Source organism: Falco rusticolus, chromosome Z, assembly GCF_015220075.1.
Source record: "Falco rusticolus isolate bFalRus1 chromosome Z, bFalRus1.pri, whole genome shotgun sequence".
Classification (NCBI taxonomy): domain Eukaryota; kingdom Metazoa; phylum Chordata; class Aves; order Falconiformes; family Falconidae; genus Falco; species Falco rusticolus.
The window spans coordinates 74,012,498-74,032,539 of NC_051210.1; the positions used below are offsets into that span (position 1 = coordinate 74,012,498).

At 58.7% G+C, this 20,042-nt stretch overlaps 1 protein-coding gene across 4 annotated transcripts in view; it reads right to left on the minus strand.

Annotated features, from left to right (window-relative positions):
• Positions 1-19,748, minus strand: part of IL11RA (interleukin 11 receptor subunit alpha) — a 33,334-nt gene extending 13,586 nt beyond the window's left edge. For 2 of the 4 annotated variants that reach the window (XM_037373883.1, XM_037373884.1), the window contains exons 1-5: positions 19,563-19,677; positions 1,223-1,322; positions 801-861; positions 517-683; positions 214-328 (exon numbers count right to left, since the gene is read on the minus strand). In XM_037373883.1, the coding sequence (XP_037229780.1) occupies positions 214-328; positions 517-683; positions 801-861; positions 1,223-1,322 (443 nt within the window). In that variant the 5' untranslated portion in view covers positions 19,563-19,677. Of the gene's footprint in view, positions 1-213; positions 329-516; positions 684-800; positions 862-1,222; positions 1,323-9,890; positions 9,993-19,562 lie in introns of those variants that run through there. The other 2 variants (XM_037373885.1, XM_037373882.1) reach the window with 2 other exon arrangements.
• Positions 19,749-20,042: the final 294 nt, after the last annotated feature.

Consider the following 20,042-nt stretch of genomic DNA (forward strand, 5'->3'; position numbering starts at 1 on the left):
GCTGGCCTCCCAACAGTGCTGGGGGGCTCCCCTTGGAGCAAGCAAATGCTGAGTGCTCTGCTCACCCCAAAACATGACCTGCTCTGGGGTGCAGCATGGTGAACTCAGTGCATGGGTTGGATGGCCAACAGAATTTGGTTGTTATCTGTGGCCGGGCCCCAGGGCTCACCCTGTATAAACGCCACAGCCCATGCCCTGTGGGGGACACATCACCTGTAGGTGGTCATGTATCTGGTGGGGAGGAAGGTCTCCACGCTGGAGGTCCAGGAGCAGGAGAAATTCTCGTAGTCTGACGCTCTGCAGGACACAAAGGGGACTCCTGGAAGGTCTGGGGTGCAGGGGGAAAAGAGAGTCAGTGAGAGGTCCCCTGTCCTGCAGCCCAGCCAGCACGCAGCAACCCCTGTGTCACCACAATATCCCCTCTTGGCAAGCCCCTGCCAGGTGTGCAGGCACTGCTGGCCCATCCTGGTGGGGCTGCACACACTCCACACCCCAGCCTGCAGACACGCTACTCACGCCCCAGCCGCAGGGACACGGTGTGCAGGAGGCTACCGTCCTCGCTGTAGCAGCTGTAGGTTCCTGCAGTGGCCAAGCTGGCGTGTGGCAGTACCAGGGTTCCCTGCTGGATGGCTGAGCCCTCTGGCAGTGCCACAGCACCCGCCCGTCTCCATTGCACTGGTGAGCTGGTGAGGAGAGAGCGGGCAGGTGGCATTAAAGGACAGGGATGGCAGGTCACCCTAGGCCCACCCTGTAAACCTTCACATCAGATAAATCCCCTGGTGTGCACAGAAAAGACCTACCTGGCATGGGCACCGGCGCACAGCAGGGTCACGTCTGTCCCCACCTGTCCATACTGCACACCTGGAGGGACACACACAACCCCAGATGAATGTTAGCACCCTGTGCCACCCCGTGCCAGGGCTGGGGGGGTCAAGGTGGGGAGCCTGGGGTTGTACCCCCCTGGGGAGCCAAGCACTAGCTGTCGGGTCTTGCCTCATGCAGGTACCACCACAGGGGACTGGGAAGGACTGCTCCCACCTGGGGCTGGGCAACAGGCAGCTGCAGCAGGGCACTGGCCAGAGGACACCCATCACCGTGGGGCTGTGTTTCATGTACAACCTGGCTCTGGTAGGTCTGTGCCTGCCTGGGGGGGAATGGGCTTCCCCCGGGGTCCCTATGCCTGGGACATGGGGGGCTGTGTGGGGACTTGGCGGGGGCTCACCTTCCTCTCCCCAGCCCTCAGGGACGGCGAGGGAGGCTGACACCAGGGCTGCCGCAAGGAACACCATCACCCTGCCCAGGCCTGGGATGGGACTGCGCATCTGGAGGAGGCAGAGTCGGGAGGGAGAGGGTGTTATCCCCTGCAGTGGGGTGGCCAGCAGGGTCCACAGCCTAGAGCACCCCTGCAGGACCATGGACCCCACGTATCCCTCTTGTCTTACCCCATCGTGCAGGGGACAGCACGGGGACCATACTGCTGGGACACCAGCTGGGACAGTTGGCAGGGTCTGTGCCGCTGTCACAGCTGGTCCCTGCCTGCAGAGAAGTCCCCATGCCTGGAGGGGGAAAACAAAGGGCAAACACTGACCAGGAGCTCAGGACTGTGTGGGTTGGCGGGATTAAGGGCTCTTTGCCATTGCAGTCCTGTGCCGGGAGCCCTGGCTGGCTCCCAGCCCCAGGGTGGTCCAGAGACCTACGCCAGTGCAGCTGTAGTGGGAAGGAACTTAAGAGAAATTCTGGCCTGTATTTACACGGCAGGAGACAGCAGTTAGATCTGAACAGGCTCACACAGCCACAGAGAGCAGGTCTGTGAGAGCTCAGGCTGTACCAAGACTGGCACTGGCTGGGGTCCTGCATCACTGCCCACCCTTGCACCCGCTGCAGGGCTGGTCCATGCAGGTCAGCGCCCTTCCAGGCCATTTGGGGTCTCTGGACCCATGGAGAATGGCCCTGAAATCTCTTCCTTCCACTCAGAGATCACCATTGGATCTGGGGTGAGAAGTGTGGGGCATGCTGAGTCAGGGATGTGCACCCAGCTCTCCATGGGTCAATCCCAGCCACACACCGGGGTCTCCCCACCATAGCACAGCTAGCATCACCCTGTCTCTGCATCAGCATCACCCTGTCCATCCCAGCCAGCACTGCTCAGAGCTGTCCATCCCAGGCAACACTGCTCTGCCCATACCAGCCCGCATCACCCTGGCCAGCCTGGCCAGTCACCCTCTCCACCCCAGCCAGCATCACCCTGTGTGTGCCAGCCAGCATCACCCTAAGGCATCTGTTCCAGCCTGCATAGTCCTGCATGTATCAGCCAGTGTCACCCTGTCCATCCCAGCCAGCACCCTGTCTGTGACAGCCAGCATCACTTTGGGGCATCCACCCTGGCCAGCATCACACCATCCATACCAGCAGGGTCACACTGTCCCTATCAGTCAGCCCTGCCTGCCCTCAGCATGCACAGGCAGCTGAACCATTTCTCCCTGGAAGAGCCCCCTGCCCACTCCTCATGAATGGGCAGGCTTTTGTTTATTTCACTCGTATTGCTGGGTTCTGGTCCTGGATAAAGGTGGGCAGGGGCTGAGGGCACCAGAGACAGTGAGCTCCCTGGCAGCCACAAGTGCATACTGCAACTCATGGGCATAAATCCGTGTCCCCTTAAGTCATTTGGGTTCAACAGCTGAGGGGCTCCAGGGAAGGATGCTGCAGCCCAGCAAAAGCACCCCAGAGCAGCTGCCAATTCCTGTCCTGCGGGCAGGTGCCCATGGCTGCATGGCAATCCATGTGGCGAAGGAAATGAGAGCTACAAGGCAATGCACTGCAACCCAGCCAGTGCAGGGTGGAAGGTGTGTGGCACCCCACATCAACCCTGTTCTGAACACACCAGGCAGCCTCAAATGCAACCCCCAAATGTAAATAATCTCATGAGACTGTCATAAGCTTTTCCTACCAAACCACCAGTAGAAACACTCCCAAGAAACATCAGTTAAAAGGTCTCTGCCAAAACTATGTTGGTAATGAACTGGGAACATTCAGCCTGAAAGTAAAATATTTTGGTGATGGGGAAGAAAAGAGACTTAAAATACACTTACAAGCAGCAATGAAAAATAACTCCAAACACCATGTGGGCCACAGTTAAGGGGACAGCGCTGGGGGGTGGTCAGGGAGAAGGGAGCATGTGTTAGCGTGGAGAGAAAGAAATAGTTTTAAAATAAAATCATTTATTCTCCTGACTGCTCTGGGGTTTTGTGCAAGCGCTGCAGAGGGTGAAGGCAGAGCTGCTGCATCCATCGACCACCATGCTGCTCTGTAGCAGGGTGACATGCTCTGGGTGCTGGCTCACTGCTGACATGAGTTTGTTACACCTCAGGGCTGCTGACTGGTTCAAGGCAAGTCTGAAAAAATGACCTTGCAGCTGCAATGCTGAAAGGCACCCCTCCCTGCATGGACAAGGGAACTGCTGGGGGCATGGCACACTTTGCAGCCAGCCCTCTGCTACCATCACTGCGGAATGGTATAAGCCCTGCCCAGCTAGCCTGGCTGTGGATGGTACTGCCAATAGACCCAGAGGCACACCAAACCTTTACATGGTGGCAGAGGACATCTCTGCAGACCCCACTCCAGCTGCATCCCAACCCCTGATCTCCACAGTGACCCCCCAGTGGTACCTCACCACTCATCGTGAGGGTGATCCTGCATACTCCAACACTTAGGCACCCTCTGTCCCAGGGCGACCCCAGTGCTCCCCATCCTCACTTCAGCATCCATGAGCTCCCCTGCCTCAGATGGTCTCTTTTGGGCAGCTGCCCACTCCTGCCAGTGCAGCAACTGGGGAAGGCAGCACCGAGCCCCCCCAAGACACACACTGGCTTAGTAAATGACCTGCCTGAGCACTGCCAAAACCTAGCCATGACCAAGCATCACCACAGACAGAAGAAACAGGGCAAGCCCTTCCTCGGCTGCCCAAAGGCCACAAACAAAAGGGGAAGGAGCCGCAGAGCCGGGGAAGACCCAGAGCCCTCACCCGCCCCGGGTGCAGTGGTGTGGCAGGGGGCCAGGCACTCCAGGCCAGGCAGTGCTGCAAACCAGCCTGCCCATAAAGGATCCCCTTACTTTCTGCAACCAAACTCCCTCACTGAGGGGAAAACAGGCGTGCAACTGAACACACACAAACATGCATTGCCAGGCCACCTTCCTTAGCAGATCTGCAACCCCCGGACAGGCACATGGGTGGAGAAAGCATCCCTCTACACTTGCATCGGTGGTGACACATCCCAGGGACAGGGAGTCCTGGCACAGTGGTCCTGGAGCCAAGTCAGGACAGAGGGAACAATCAGAGCTTTTCTTCCTCCCCACATGCAAACCCAGGCCAGAGAGGCATCTGCTGCCCGCCAGGGCTGGGTGACCTCCCATGGCCATGGCCTGGGCAGAGGGACCCAGCCCAGCCTGGGCCTGTGGCTTGGCACTGGCAGGGAGGGCAGCAGTGCCAGACTCTGCTCCCTTGGCATGGGACACCCTGGTCACCAGCACAGTCAGGGTGACCCAACTGTGGCACCCATGAATGTGAGCCAGAAACAAAAGGCGCTGCTCTCCATCCTGCACCAACCCTGCTGTCCCACTGGGCATCATTTGAGCTCTTCCAAAAGTTTTTTGGGGAGCTGCAGGGAGAAATCCTGCCATGAGCCCCTTCCTGCATCCAAACTGACATACTGCGAGACAAAACATCCCCCAAAATCACAGCCATGTGCACCAGCACTGATGCCCACATGGGGTGTGACAGCCCCTCCAGCACAGCCGCTCTGTGCCATGCTCCGCCGTGGCCTGGCAAAGCCCAGTGCAGATTCCTGGGGGAGGCCAACTTTCCATTGTGCTTGACGCTTTGAAAGACAGTGGGTTTTGGTTTTTTTGTGTTTGTTTTTGCTTTGCTTCATTTGAAGTCTCTCTTCAAAGAGAATGAGCTGCACGCAGAGCCGAGGGTGGCAGGGAGGGGGACACAGGCAAACGATGCTGTGCTGCAGGGGCTGAAGATGGCGGCAGGGATATACAGGATGCTTCCTACCAAACACAGAAAGCTGTGCCTCCTAAACTCTCCCCAGGGTGGTCTGGGGCAGCATCGCTGCAATAGAGATGTGGCTAGTAAAACAACCCAAGAGCACTTGGCAGCTCTGCCTGCTGCGTGCTGGGTCCTGTCAGCCTCCAACCTGCACAAAGCTGCTCTGCAATGGGTGACACCTGACGCTAGCCAGCTATAACACCCTAGAAATGGCATCATACTGTATTCCTGCCCCTGAGCTGGGGGAGCATCCCTGGCCCTGCAGCCCAGACCCTTTTCTCTGCCAGTGCCTGCTGTGGGAAACATGTCCTGTGGCTAAGAGCGGCAGTGTTTTGAAGCAGCAGGAATTTGCCTCTTCTTGCTTTCCTGCAGGGTTGGGAGCACAGTGCCCCACTAATCCCCTCTCCTCCTAGCAGCCCTGCAGAAGCACCATGCCCTGCTCTGAGGAGCTGTGGTGTGGCCCGAGTCCTCATGGCCACTGATATGCCCAGAAACCAAGCAGCATCTCACCCCTGCAGCACCGGTGACCTCCATCATCACTGCATCAACATGCACCTTTGGGGCTGGGGGAGCATGGACGTCACTGCTAGGACAGTCCCCTGCAACCTGCCACTCCTGTCCCCTTAACACCTCTGGCACCCTGCCAGCTGCTGGGTGCCCAAGAAAGCCCAGAAATGGGTGCAGGCAGGGAGGGAAGCATGTCCCCCACCACTTCCAGGGCCACTGGAGCCATGCACAGTCCCCAGGACCCCTGGCAGCACCCAGGGGTAACTCCTTGCCCACCTTGGGCACTGCCAGGGGGGTGCTCCCTGAGGCCAAGGGGGGAGCCCTGCTCACTGTTCCCAGCCCCTCTGGTGCCTTCGGGACCTCATGCCTGCTGGGCGGGGGGGGGGGGACACCATGCCAGGCTGAGCTAAGCCAGCACACACACAGGCACTACTACAGCCAGTGCAACTCCAGCACACTGAAACTACCCCAGTTAAACCAGCAAAACCAGTTGCAGCCTTTCCCTGTGAGGCCAGTGCAGTCCAATAAACCCCAGCACAACTCGAGCCTGGGGCAAGACCCAGTACAGTCCCAGTATGGGGCTTAACCCCTAGGAGCCCAAGCATGGGATTATACCACAAGAAGACCAGGACCAGGATTAAATCCCTTTTAGCCCAGGAGTGGGATTAAATACAGTGTAGTCCGAATGTGTGGTTAAATCCAGCTCAGCCCAGGTGTGGGACTAAACCCAGCTCAGCAACAATGTGGGATTAGACCCAGCACAGCCCAAACATGGGGTTATGCAGTCCAAACGTGGGGTTAAACTCAGCACAGCTCAGGAGTGGGGTTAAACCCAGCTCAGCCCAAACACAGGGTTAACCCCAGCACTGCCCAAGGAACCGGTTCATCTCCCCAGCCAGGTACGATGCACATCGCCACACAACTCAGACCAACTCCCCACAGTAACCTCTGGCAATGACTGGATGATGGCAGGCCCACTGGTATCCTCTCCAGACCCACCTCCTCCTTGTCCCAAGGCTCATCTCCCTCCTCTGTGGGGCCAGCAGCTGCGGTGGGACACAGTGCTGGGCCCTGGGAAGCCACCACACACCGTAGCATGCCAACAGCTTCATGGAGGTCAGGCTCTGCTCTTACCCCAGCTGGGAAACACTCACCCCAATGCCCCAATTTCCACCCTCCCCTGCTCCATCTCGTGGGAAGAGGTCTCTGGCTCCCAATTGTAACTGGAGGCATCAGCAAGCGCCAAAACAGCGAGGGCTCTGTTAGCAGCCAGCAGCCCTGACGCCACGCCGGCTGGCAGCGTTGCGTTTGGAGGGGGAGAGAGGGCCCCTCCGCCCCTGTCCCCATCCCCACACTCCCCCCGAAGCCACGTGCCAGAGAAATTCCTAAAAATAATCTCCTGTCTGTAAAGAAACCCACTGGCACTACAGCTACAGCAAGAGACTATTTTTAGGATGGATGGATGGAGTCATGGGGGGGCTGCGTCCCCACTGTCCTCTTCACACAGTCACTGGACAGGGACGGGCACAGTGCTGGATGCAGGGACGCGGGTGGGACCCGCTGGCAGGGAGCTGGGCCACCCTGTGATTATAACAGGGTGGGAAAGGCTTTTCCTGTCCCAGGAACGCTTTAGGGTTTGGGACATTTTTCCGCTGCTGGGCTCAGCCTATCCTGGCAGAGGTTTTGATGAATCCATAGCTCCTGGCACAACAGGGCAGCTGGGCACCAGCCCGCTCCCCATCATTTCACCTCCCCAGCAGCATCTACATCCCCCAGCATAAGCTCCCCCCATAAGCTGGCTCTGAAGGAGATACAAAAGCATATGCATCCATATATGTGGGGAACTAATCTATGTCTGTACATACATGTGAATGCCCCATGCAAGCTCAAATCCTCCTGATGGTCCTGATGAAGTCCAGCATCGAGCTGGGAACCCTGAGCAGGAGAGGGGCCCCACAGCATCCCCCTGCCTGGTGCTCCCCCCACCTCTCCCAGCACTCCGAAGCTGGCTGGTGCCTGGGAGCCGCTGGGCTCCACTCTATCCTGGAGGCATGGAGGCACCCGGGTCAGCCAAATAGCTGTGGGGCCAGCAGGGCCAAAATAAACAGCTCACCGTACACAAAGGCTCCCCCAGCTAGCAATTTGCTGTCACTCCTTTTGCAAAACAAAATCCCTTTTGGGCTGGAGAGGGATTTCAGGTGTCATTAAGGGCCACCTGGGAGGCCAAATAAAGCCACCACCAAAGGGTGGCCCATTAACCCTTTGCACTCCACCGGCAGCATCCTTGTGTGTGGGGAGGATGGCAGTTGCAGAACCCCTGCAATGTGTGGTGTGGGGATGCTGGAGCAAGGTTCTGGCACCTGGTGGGGTAACAATGTCCTGTCTCCATCACACTTGGAGACAACCCTTCCTGCTTACCTGAAGGGAGGCAGGCCAGGGGATATAGCAGGGTGTGAGGCATGTGGCAGGGATGGAGACTGAGGAACTGTCTCACCGCGGCAGTATCTGTGCCCCTCACCTCATGCCAGGTCAATCAGATGGCAGCCCCCAAGCCAAAAGGAGGAGTGACAAGAAGTGGGGAAAAGCTGGAGCAGAAGCCCACCGCTGAGGCTAGGGGCTGCAGTGCCGGGCCAGGGGATGGGGCCTGAGCCATGCCTAAGTTGAGAAGGTTGGAAAAACACCATCGGCTCATTTTCTGCTGGGGAAAAAAAACTCCAGCCAAGTTCTTCTGAAAGATTAAGTGCGATCGTAACCGAGCAGGGAGCGGGGGGAAAGCAGGGCAACGCGGTGAGAGTGCTGACACATCTCCTTCCCCAATGCTGGAGAGACGCCCCAGCCCCACTCGGGGCCAGCTCTGTTTACAGGCTCCTATTGTGTCTTTTTTTCCTTTTGGGTTCCCCCCACCCCTCCTCTTCAATATTATAGTTCAGAGTAAACAAAAGCAAGCAGCCTCTCACTCCAAACATTTCAGCCATCCCAAACTTTCTCTGGAGGGGGGCTGCCCGTGGAATTTTCCTCATCCAGAAGAATTTCGAAATGTTCCCGTTGCAGCCTGCTTTGATTGGAGGCCAAGGCAGCTCCAAAATCCTTGGCAAAATGGTCGAGCTGCCCTCTGCACAGCCCTGGCTCTGGGCAGAGGCAGCAAGGACCAGCAGCTGCTGTGCCCCAAAGCACCCCCATGCACAGGGAACCCTCCAGCCTGGCACACTTGCCAGATGGGGACAAACGCATGTTCCAGCAGGTACATCCCCCCCAGCTCAGCCCATCACCTAAAGGGAGCCAACAGGTCCTGGTGAGGCCAGATCCTACTGGGTTTTTAAGTATTTTAAACTGCCGCTACAGTTATTAGTGCCCTGAGATGGCGACGCTGGTGCAAAGTGCTTGGGTGCACTGTGTGTGTGCATCCCAAAGCACGCAGTATTTCCCTTTGCAGGTGGCATCTCCACAGCACCAGCCAGAGGGGACAGGGTGAAGCAGCTGCCAGAGCTCCTTGGAGGAGTGGTCTGTGGCACCCCATGCACCAGGAGGGCAGTTTGCAGCAGTGATGCCGGCTCAGTGCTGCCTGCTCAGTGCCTGGGCAGATGGAGGAGGGGATGGTCTGCTCCGAGGATGTGGAGTCGGGGCACAACACTCTCCCCTGCAGATCCCTGGGAGACTGCATGTGGAAGGGAGGAGGAAATGTCCTCCAGGATAAGCCATAGTTGGGTGCCACCCAAGGGTGCTGCTCCTCTCTGGCCCACATTGCACTGACAGGGCCTGCACCCCAGGCAATGTGGGCAAGCAGAGACCCCCAAGAGGTCTCTTGGCTCTGGCTAGGCACAGATGTGGTGTGAAACACATGGGACCCTGGCATGGGGGTGCGAGCACCGCTCAGCCCACTGGCAATGGGGGCATCAGGAGTGGCCCCTAAAACAAGTGGCAGGAGAAAAGCCCCACCAAAAAGCCCCACAGGAAAGCCAGCACCCGCAGGAAGAAGCGCCCAAAGCTCAACCCAGCATTGATTTGGTTGTCAATCCAAGCCATTGGGGTGGCCTGGCATGCTCACTGGCATGTTCCCTGCTCACTTTCTTAAATGGTCCCCTGATGGGCACCACTGCGTAGATGGTCCTGCAGCCCAACAAACACCCGGACACGCTGAGGAGCCCCCATGTCCTCCCTCCCCAGTCACATGCAGATCTCGGTGGCTGTGACCCCTTGATGCACACATGCTGTCATGCCAGGAAGGCGAAACCTTGCTGGTACCCACAGCATCCCAACCCTCCCCAGCATCCTGCCCCAGTGGGCACAGAGCCCCGTGCCACTGCAACAGCAGTAGCAGGGGTGGGGGAGATACCTCAGCTCCACGCCGGACAGGGGTCTTGCCGTGGGACGGGGCTCCGCCGGGTGCCCCCGCTGCCTCTGCACCATCTCCCTGCACCGCCTTGCTGGGATCTCCTCCTCCACAGAGGCTGCTCAGTGGCTTGGTGTAGGAGCGGTCCTACCCCCCCCCCCCCCCCCCCAGCAGCCCCCTCCCCTATAAAGGGGCCAGGCAGCGGCTGTGCGGGAAGTAGAGCCCCCGATGCAGCAGATGGGGTCTGTAAGGCAAGGCTCCCCCAGGTGTGTTTGCCTTGGCTGGGGCTCAAGCCCGTCTAATTAGAGCTACAGAAAACATATATTAAAAAAAAACGAGGGGGGAAAAATAATCCTCTCCCCTGTGCTGGGGCCCAGGGTTTGGCCGGGGTTTCTCGGGAGGCCAAGTGCAGGCGATACAGACTCTGCTGGCAGCAGCCTGGGGAGGGAGGGATGTTTGTGGATACTAAAATGCAGTCATAAAGGAGAATAAAAGGGTAGCCTTGTTTCAGAACGAGTCTCCGAGGCTTTCCCTACTCCCGGCATGCTCGGCACCTGGCCGGCAGCTCAACCAGCTCCCCCTTCCCGCAGCCCCCCCAGCCAACCCAGGCTCGCTCAAGGACTGAGGTGCTGGTGGCGAGACCCCCACCCTCACAGGGTGAAGCCCAGCACCTTTGGGTGGGTGAAGATTTGGGAAGCCCCTGTTTTAAAGTCACCCCCACGGGGCTAAAATTACAGCTGGTGCTTCTGGAAAACTCACCCCTGCACATCACCTCCTCCTCGCCACCGCAGCTCCCTGCCTTCCTCTGCCCACTGCCCTGCCTGCGCCAGCTGCTTAGCAGCAGCCACATGGCAGCACTGCCAGTATTCCACTGCCTGGCCTCTCCCTGCCTCCCCGCTGGAGGCAGAACAAGCCTGACGGTGTTTTGGTCAAGGTTTAAAATTAGTCCCAGGCCCCCGACACCCCCAGCACCCACACAGACCAAGGGGCCATGGCAGGGTCCCATGTGGCTCCCTGGCATCTTGGGGTCTCAGCCTATCCCCAGGGTCAAGCAAACCACCCCAGAAGCCCTCTCCTTGGGACGTCTCCCCAGATCCACTCCTGAAGTGCGATGCTGCCTCCCTGCAGCATCTCTTCCGCCTCCATGCTGCCATGTCCAGCTCCGAAGTGCCACACCAAAAGGCTGGGGTGCTGCTGCAGGCATCAGCCAGGCAGAGGTGGTCCTGTCCCGGACCTACCTGCTCAGCCAGAGATACCTGGCACACACCTGGCTTCACCGCTGCCCTCTGCCCCCTCCCCAGGGCAGAAAGGAGGGGACAGTGGTCCAGAAGCCCCCCCTTCCACCCCTGCTCCCATCCCTCACCCTTTTCCCTGGCAGCATCCTGAAAGTGCAGGTTCACCAAGCTCCCCCGTCCCCCCAGCTCATGGGGACCCTGGGCACACCCCATCCCCAGCCACGGCCCAGATGACTAACACCCCGGCAAGCGAGCTGGGTGCCGTCAGGGCGAGCAGGGCCTGTCCCTTGGCCAAGCTCCCTCCCCGCAGCGGTGAAATCACGTCTGGAGAAAGCATGGAGAGGGAGCCGCTGCCCCCCCCCACCCCGCTGCTTCCCAGCGAGGATGCTCGCTCCCTGCCTTCTGGCTGGCTGCCCCACACTGCAAACCCCGCATCCCAGCAGAGGGATGTTCCAGGCACACAGCCTGCAACAGGACCGCACATCTCATCTCCTCCTCCTCACTCCGGATCCCATAGCAGCATCCCAGCTACGACAACAGTGCGGGATGCAGAAACGTGGCAGCAAGCCCCAAGGCACTTGTAAAAGTGCTCCCAGGGAGCAGGCAGGAATCTCTAACCTCCCTCTAACCTCTCTCATACCAATACAACCCTGCCAGAGCCTGGAGGCTGACTGCGGGTGGAGGGGGGACCACTGACACCCCCCACAGCAGAGCAAACTGGCTCACAGAAGGAGCTGGTGGCTCTGGCAGGCTGGAAACACCCCTGGGCAGCACCAGAGGGGACGGTGAGGGACTGGCCACCACCACTCGCCTCCGACCTGGCACAAGGCACGCGCCGGCTGCTATGGGGGTGACTAATGCAGCTCTTTAAACGCCTCCGCCGGCACAGGAGCGTGGCTCCGGGTTAGGGTTTAATTATCTGCCTTCCTCTGCAGCCTGTGCTCTCCTCTTTTTGAACTGCCACGGGGACCCCAGGGATGTTGTCCATCCCCCCCCAGCCTGGATTGCTGGCACCAAGTGAGTGGGGCCGCAGCAGGGAGCTGGCCGGGAGCACGCCAAGGCTGCAGCTGGGGGCTATAAAAAGCACGGCTGTGGTATGCAGCGAGGCACTGAGAGGGGAATAAAATAAAATCAGGTGGTGGATGAGTCGGACGCTTGCTTCTGCACCAGGGCTGGCCCCAGCTCTGCTCCCCATCATCCCTCCCCTGATCCCTGCCTGTTTGACAGCGCAGTGAGGCTGGGGCAGAGTGGAGAGCTGAGATTCAGCTAAGGATGGAGGATGCAGGACTGGATCAGCAGGCAACGGAGGGGGTCAAGGCAGGGGGAACAATTGCTGGCTCTGGCATGTGGGCTCCTGCCCAGGATAGAGGCATTGCAGCCACCCCTCACCCAGCCTGGAGACGCCGGATCTGGGCACCCAGCCTCCTGGCAGCTTGCACTGGAGGATTAACCGTACGCTGATTTACGTCCAGAGGTGCCTTTGCTGGGATGCAGCTGGCGCACCAACAGTGAGAGCAGGCACCCCACCATTGCCCAGCACCTGGGTCCCAGCAGGGACCTCACCCAGGGGTGACAGTGACAGCACAGCTCAGGGACAGACAGGGCTCCCCTTGGCTTGGCAGGAGCTCCCCGCTCAGGGACATGCCGTGTTTGCACAAGTCTGAGCAGGAGAAGGTCAGATTAATTTTAAACCTGAATAAACAAGGAGAGAAGTCAATGCCAGAGCTCGCCCTTCCTGGCAGGGACGCACAAGCAGCGGTGCACAGCACCCGCGCCATGGCCATGCCCAGCCCAGGTACCAGCAGGGCTCAGCCATGGGGCTCATATCGCCCTAGGAGAGCCGGGACAGACTCAAATCCCAAATCCCATGCCTGGGGGCCTCCCTTTTCCACAAGGTGCTCCCAGCTGAGTCACTGCTGGCAGCGGGGAGAGTGGCTGCCGGTTGCCTTTGTAAAATCCCTCCAGCCTCCACAGGGAAGCACCCGCCGCGGGACCCCTGTCCCACCAGGAACAGCGCTGGGGCTCACCTGTCCCCTGGCCACGGTGTACAATGCGGTCTTGAGAAGCAATCAGGAGGAACAAAAAACATATAATAAAATTGTTTGTGGGTCAAGAGGAAAATAGAAAAAACAAAACCAAAAAGTGTTTGTGCTTTTTGTGCCAAAAGGAAAATGAAAACCAAAACATTTTGTTCTAAATGATAGGCCTTGTTTAGTTTTCAGTGGTTTTACTTTTTTAAAATGGTTTGAGTTAAATCAAGCTACATTTGGCTTCCAAACATTACCTTGGGGTGGGGAATAAAATAAAATTAAAAAAAAAAAATCAAAACATCTTATTTGGAAAATGTCAGAGCAAAATGCCACGGCTTTTCCAGCCCTGGGAGAGCCGCAGCCAGGCGCTGAACCCAGCCTCAGCTCACAACTTGTGATGGCCTCCCCAAAGCAGCCTTTTTTTCCAGAAAATAAATCAGCTTCTGTGCTGACTGACAGCCAAGAGGGCCCATACCCTTGGTGCCCGGCTCCCAGCGCGGATGTCCCCTCCACCTGTGCTGGTCCCTGTGACCTGCCAGGGCATGGAGAGACCCCACTGCAGCTGGCAGCCAAGCACGCAAGCTGAATCCCAGCCGAGCGACTCTTCAAAACTCCTCTTTAAATGTCTTTTCTATTAGGTCAGCATTCCTGCGTCGCCCAGGGAAGGTGGTTACGGCCAGCAGCCCGGCACACAGGCTCCTCGGTGCTGACTGCTGGCTCTCTGTCAGCAAGCAGCCTGCCCACACTATTAAATTACTGAGAAAAATGGATCGTTTCACCAAAAATTAGGTGCAGGAACCTCTTGCGTGGTGGCAAGGCGAGCTGGTAATTGGGAATTCATAGCGCTGGCCACAAATGCTGCCTCCGGCTCCATTCCACCCGCCTCTGGTTGCGGTGAGGGATGGTGGAGAGGCATTCGCTGCCATCCCTGAAATGCCGCTCCTGATGGAGACGCAGTGGCCACGTCACCAGCAGCACTGCTGAGGTCCCCTGCATGCCCCAGGAGGGTTAAACGTTGCTACAGGGTCCCTCTGCCCTCGGCAGACAGGCAAAAAAAGTGAAAAAAAGCCTCAGGGACCTTTCCAGAGAAAACTCTCCCTGCTCACCATTAACCACCCTCCTGGGGACACGTCTGACAGGGACATTGTCTGAAGACGTGAAGGATATGCTGTCCCAGTACCCCTCTCACTCTTCCAGCTGCTCCCCAGGGGTGAAAACCAAGATAACCTTCCCCGTGGACCTTGCCTCGCTTACATCCTTCACTCATCCCAGGCACAGCATGAGCACTGCTGCTGCTCCATTTGAGCCCAGGTATCTCAGCATCCTCCTCCCAGGCCATTCCAAGTCCAAACCTCAGCACCTCACTGGCTGAGCAGAGCCCTCCAAGGCATCTCTGGGGCAAACGACCTGGCTGTTGGAGCTGCTAGAGAGCCCAGCACGTATCTGCAACCTCCGGCTGGGAAGGAGGGATGGGGATGTGCAGCAGACCAAGGGCTGTGTCAGCAGCATGCTCTGAGAGATTGGCCCCTCCGGAGTTCACACTGGCAGCTCCCTGTATGGTCACAGGCACTGGGGGGGTCGGGTCGTGCTCTGGCGCGTACCGCCTGCCCTGGTGCTGCAGCTAAGGAGCCCGAGGCACCAGGATGTTTTTGAGTGCTGGGATGCAAGGGCTGTGGGCACAGTCCCAGATGGAGAGGGGAAAAGGAGCTGGGTGCAGGATCGGGGAGGCCAGGGAAAAGGGACGCATCCCCGGGTGCAGCCATGCTCCACCCATAAAGCTGCAAAACTCAAAGCTGGGATGGGGTCAAGCAGCCTTGGGGGAGCTATGAAACAGCCCCCCAGGAGCCTCAGGAGCTAAAAAAAATCAAAAGCAGCCAAAGCACTGAGGAACCCCCCAGGGTTGCGTGTTGGCCCTTGCAAGACAAGGATGGAGCAATAGCTAGTCAGGTCCACCAGCTCATCCTAAGCCCTGAGGCCTCAGGCAAAACTCATGGAAAGCAAAGGAAAGGCTCCTGCAGACCTCCCCAGGGGCCTGGGGCTGGCCCTGGCCCTGCAAGGAAGTCTGGGGAGATGCCAGCTGGCCTGGGCACCCTGCGTGACAGTGGCTTTTGCAAAGCCAGGCTGGGCCACTGTTACCAAGCCATCCCTGGGGACCTTTGTGGGGCTGTTGCAGCACAGCTGTCGGGAGCTCTGTCGCAAGACCAGCACGGCGCTGGGCCCACTCATGATGGAGAATCCACATGATGCCTCTTTTTGGGTTTTCCTAGCTACTTGTGCAGGAAGGTGAGTGCTGAAACATGACTTTCATGCTGTTACTGAATTTAAGAGGCATTGATGCCCATGCTGATCTTCATCAAAAATAAAGGGTCTGGTGAGGTCCCTGCCTACAGCTGTGGCTCTCAGTCCGGCCAGGATGAAGTGTGTGGGGTTTTTGTTCCCAAAGGAAGGGGCTGGTGAAAGCACAGGAAGTCAAAGGAAACAGCTGGACGGGAATCACTGCACCACCCTGTGGGGATGCTCCAAGGATGCCGTGCCAGCCTCACTGCCTCACGTGCTCTTCTGTGGAGACATACACACCCCTTAGGGCTGCCAGCAGTGTGGTAGGCAGCAGCCCTGAGCCCTGTTTGGGGCTCCCCAAGGTGGGACGGGAATCAGGGGCAGTCCCTTTTTGCCAGTATCAGAAAACTTTCCCCAAGCTGCTGCAGAGATAGTGCTTACCCAAAGCTTTTTGCATCTCCTCTTCCCCTCAGGGTGTCTCCAGCATCAGCTTTTCAGCAAGGCTTGGCATCCCTTATTTTCACTTTAGGAGGTGTGGTAAACCAGAAGATGCCCAAACAAACTTCTTTCCACCATCAGGATTTCATTAGATGAAGGAGCCCTAAACTTTTCCACATCTCCCTATAAGGCAATCTCTGTGGGTCCATAACCATTTTTATTAGGCTGTTTCTATTTCAGCCATCTTTGTATTGAGAGGAGGGGACCAGAGGCGAGCAGCTTCTGGGAGCCCCAGGCTGATTTCCAAAACACCTTCAGCACCCTCCCCTCTCCTGGTCGATGCATGGTCTTACCTGTGGTCCCCTGGCCATCACCACCTGCATGGGCCAGACCCACATCTGACCATGCTAGGTCTCTCCTGAGGTCCCTCCAGTCTGCTTGTCCTCTCCAAAAGCATCTTCAGGAAACGTGTACAAGCAGGGCACAAGTGGATGTGACCTTCCCCTGGCCAGACCCTTCTGAAACCTCTCAGAAGGTTTTTCAGCAAGGGCCAATCCCTGCTAGAGCAAGCCCAAGCTTCACTGGTCAGATGTGACACAGCGCAGTCCTGGTAGCATGGGGGTGAATCAGCTCTTAACAGACTTCTTGTCCCTCTTCTCCTGGACCCACCCCACTCCAAACACCAGAGGAGGAGGGGATGTTTGCCAGGTTGGTCTTTTTCCTATGTCCCAGACTCATACCACTGGAGAGGAGGAAGAATCGCACCTTTCAGCCCAGCCCTCTGCCTGTACTGGAGAGCCAGGCACATGCTCCGGGGCTGTGGGTGCTGTGACTGTCCAAAAGAGCCCGAAGCTCACCCCGTCCCACTCCGCTGCCAGGGTGACTCACAGACCTGGGAAGCAGCCAGACTCGAGAGATAATTCCTATTAACATGCTGATCCCTGACACCGCAAACCTGCTTCTAATTTTCAGAGGAATTTTCCTTTTTCCATGGAAATGGTCCATGGGAATCTGGCTGTTGGAGAAGACAACTGAACCACAACTGCAAGGCATCTGTACCTCTCCCCACCTTCACAGCCTGGATCAGAGGACAGAACCATCACTGGGAGGTATAGAGAGATTTGCTGGTAGGAACTCAGGTCATAAGGCCACTGCATCCCCAGCCAGAGAGATTTGGTGATTTTTCACACATGTGATGCTGTTGTAACCACAGAAGCACTTAGAAAAACCAAAAGCTCTCTAAACATCCCAGCGAGTCACCCAGACATCCCAGGGCTAATTCCTGATGCTGGCTTTGTACCAGCATCCCAAATGCTGGTGAGGCCCCGGCACATCACCCGTAGCAAAAAGCTGCCATACCATCCAAGCTCTGTTCTTGGCTGCATCTTCAACGGGGGCAGAGCCACCCTCTCCCATGCCTGAACAAGAGGGGGAACAAACTGGGAGAGATGCTGAAATTTTCCGAAGGGAGAAAAGCAGAACCACAAGCTGGCACCTGCCCCCTCCTGCAAGAAGGACTGTGTGAGGGGTTTTCCTCCAGTGCCAAACCCGTGGGAGAAGAGAAGGCAAGAATCCTTTGGCTTGTTTAACCTAACAAGGAAGCTATAAATACAGCAGGGTAAACACCAGAGAGGGAGAAGAGGTCTTGAACTAAAAGCACAATGTTGGCACAAACCCACAGGGGAATAAGCTCTCCAGGAACACATTCGGCAGGAAACCAGAGGGAGGCTGAGCCCTGCACGAGCAGGAAGAGTCTGGAGTCGCCTTTGAACAAGAGCAGAGTGGGAAGAAAGGGTTTGAACTGAGTGCTCAGCTAGTTCACTGCAGGTGAGGGTGCCTTGCACTGTCACCGTCTGTGGGGTTTCCCCACTCAGGATGGTCCAGGCGAGCCAGGGGAGGAGGGCAGGGGAGGTGGGGTACCTACAGGCAAAGAGATTCAAGTGTGGGCTGCCTGGGCATCCACCCAGCATGACGGCTTCTCGATAAACCCAGCAGCTGCAAAAAGGAACCGCCACTGCTGCCACGATGAAGACGGCGGGGAGACTTGCCACGCCATGAGTCATTCATTCATCCTTCACAAACAGGGCCTGCACTTGGCCAAGCATCCTCCTCCCCCCGCTGCTGGGATGGCTCTCTGGGATGGGGAAAAAGTGGCTTATCAGATATAATCAAGTCAAGTTTTCCCCTCCCCACGAGGTTCCTGTTCATGGAGCAGGAGGCAGGGCAAAACCAGAGCTGCTCTTCTCCCACCTCCCTGCAGACCGCCTCTGCCTTCAGCTGCACCCCTAGGGACCCCTCCCCACCACCATACTGCACTCCCCATCCTCTATTCACCCACTGCTGGTGACATCCAGCCGCGCACACAACCCCGCTGTCACTGCTCAGCCCCTGTCCCCTGACTCCACTCCTGCTTTGGATGCCAAGGTCAGTTTGCAGCTCTCCAAAGAGGAGATGAAACCCCTTTCCCTCCCCAAGAAAAGGCAAAAGTGATGAAGCAGAGGGTGCATGGGTGCTGAGGGGACACTGTGGCTATGTCCTGTCCCTGTCCCTCCAGGAGGGACTTCTGTGAGCTCACAGCTCCCGGTGAAGCTCCTTTGTGCCAGGCTGGGATGCCGTGCACTCTGTGCAGCCCCATGTGTAACCATGCTACTGCGACCTGCCCTCCTCTAAACAGGCTGAGTGCAAACACCCCACCTCCTCCTGCAAATACTACAGCCAGATGTGGCTGCAGCTTGCAAGCAGCAGGCACCTCCCAGCACCCAAGGCACTTGGCCAGCCCTGGGGTGGCTTGGCACCAGCTATGCCACCAAAATCAGTCGGTCCAACACCAGTTTGGGCACAGAAACATATCTGTGAGTTGCTGCAGCTCTGGGTTTCTCCCCATGGAGACCAGGCACAAGTCACCCCCAAGCCCCATCACAGTGGGGTCTCAGTTTGCTGACAGCAATGTCTGAGCCAAGCTCAGCCCCGCGGTGCCCTCTGACACCCTTCACTAGCCTGTAGCCAGAGCTCAAAGGGGACCTCGGGGGTGACACTGCCCAGCTTATGAGTGTGGCAGTGGGCACAGCGCAGGGCTGGGCACCCGCAGGGGCTGGCAGAGGACAGAGAAGTCGTGATTGAGACAGCATCCTGGGGCAATGAGGGACAAGGCAGCCAGAGAGACCTGCCAGTGCCCGCGCATGGGAAAGCGCCTTTTTCCGCGCCTCTTGTAATTGGGAGCAGCTTTTCCCTCCCTAGACCCCCCAGGAGAAGAGGGGGCCCTGCCAGAGGGGACCTTTGCTGGTGTTGGTCCAGAAAAATCCCCCTAGAGATGGGGGGAAGGGGGTGTCCCAATTTGGCGCGGGGGGGGGGGGGGGGGGGGGGATGGGGGGGACGGGACATCTGTGGAAGCTGGGGAAGGGGCTCAAAGATCCCACTCCGGGAACTCCGTCCGTCCCCCGAGCATCTCCGGGCGAGGCGGCAGACGAGGAAGGGGAGCAGCAGGGGTTACCCCCTGGCAGGCGGGGGGAAGCAGGAGGCCAAGTCGCTGCCCAGCTGCTTTGCGAGGCGACACGCACCCGCACACACACGCACCCCCAGCTCTCCCCGCAGGCAGCGCACAGCCGGAGCAGCCGGCAGCCTGGCCGCAGCAGCGCGCCCCTCACCGCGGCGTCGGGCCGTTGCCCTCGGGGTGGGGCCGGGGGCCGCTTTCCTACCTTCCTGCGTGGCGCCGCGGCTATGTGTCCATGGCGCTCGGCGGAGCGGGGCCGGGGCCGGGGCCGGGGCCGGGAGCGGGGCCGGGAGCGTGGCCGGGAGCGGGGTGCCCGCGCCGGGCTGGCTGGGCGGGTGGCGCGGGCGGTGCGAGGCCGCCCGCCCCGCCGCGCCATTGGAGCAGGGCGCTGCCAATCTGCGCCGCCGCCCCGGGACGCTTCCTGCCTGCGAGCCGCCCCCCGCCCCGGGACGGCTCCGCGCCGCTGCCCGCCACCCCCCCACCCCGCCCCCCGGGGGTGCCGGGTCCTCCCCGGGGTGCGCGGTCCCCGTCCCCCCCGCGGCTCGCCGTCCCGCCCCTGCAGGGGCGCTGGGCGCGGGATCCCCCGGGGGTCAGTGGTGCACGGAGGTCCCTGCGGGACCCTCCGACGGGCACAGCCCTCCCCTCGCGGGGCAGCACCTCCGGCGCCCGCCAGCCCTGCCTGCTG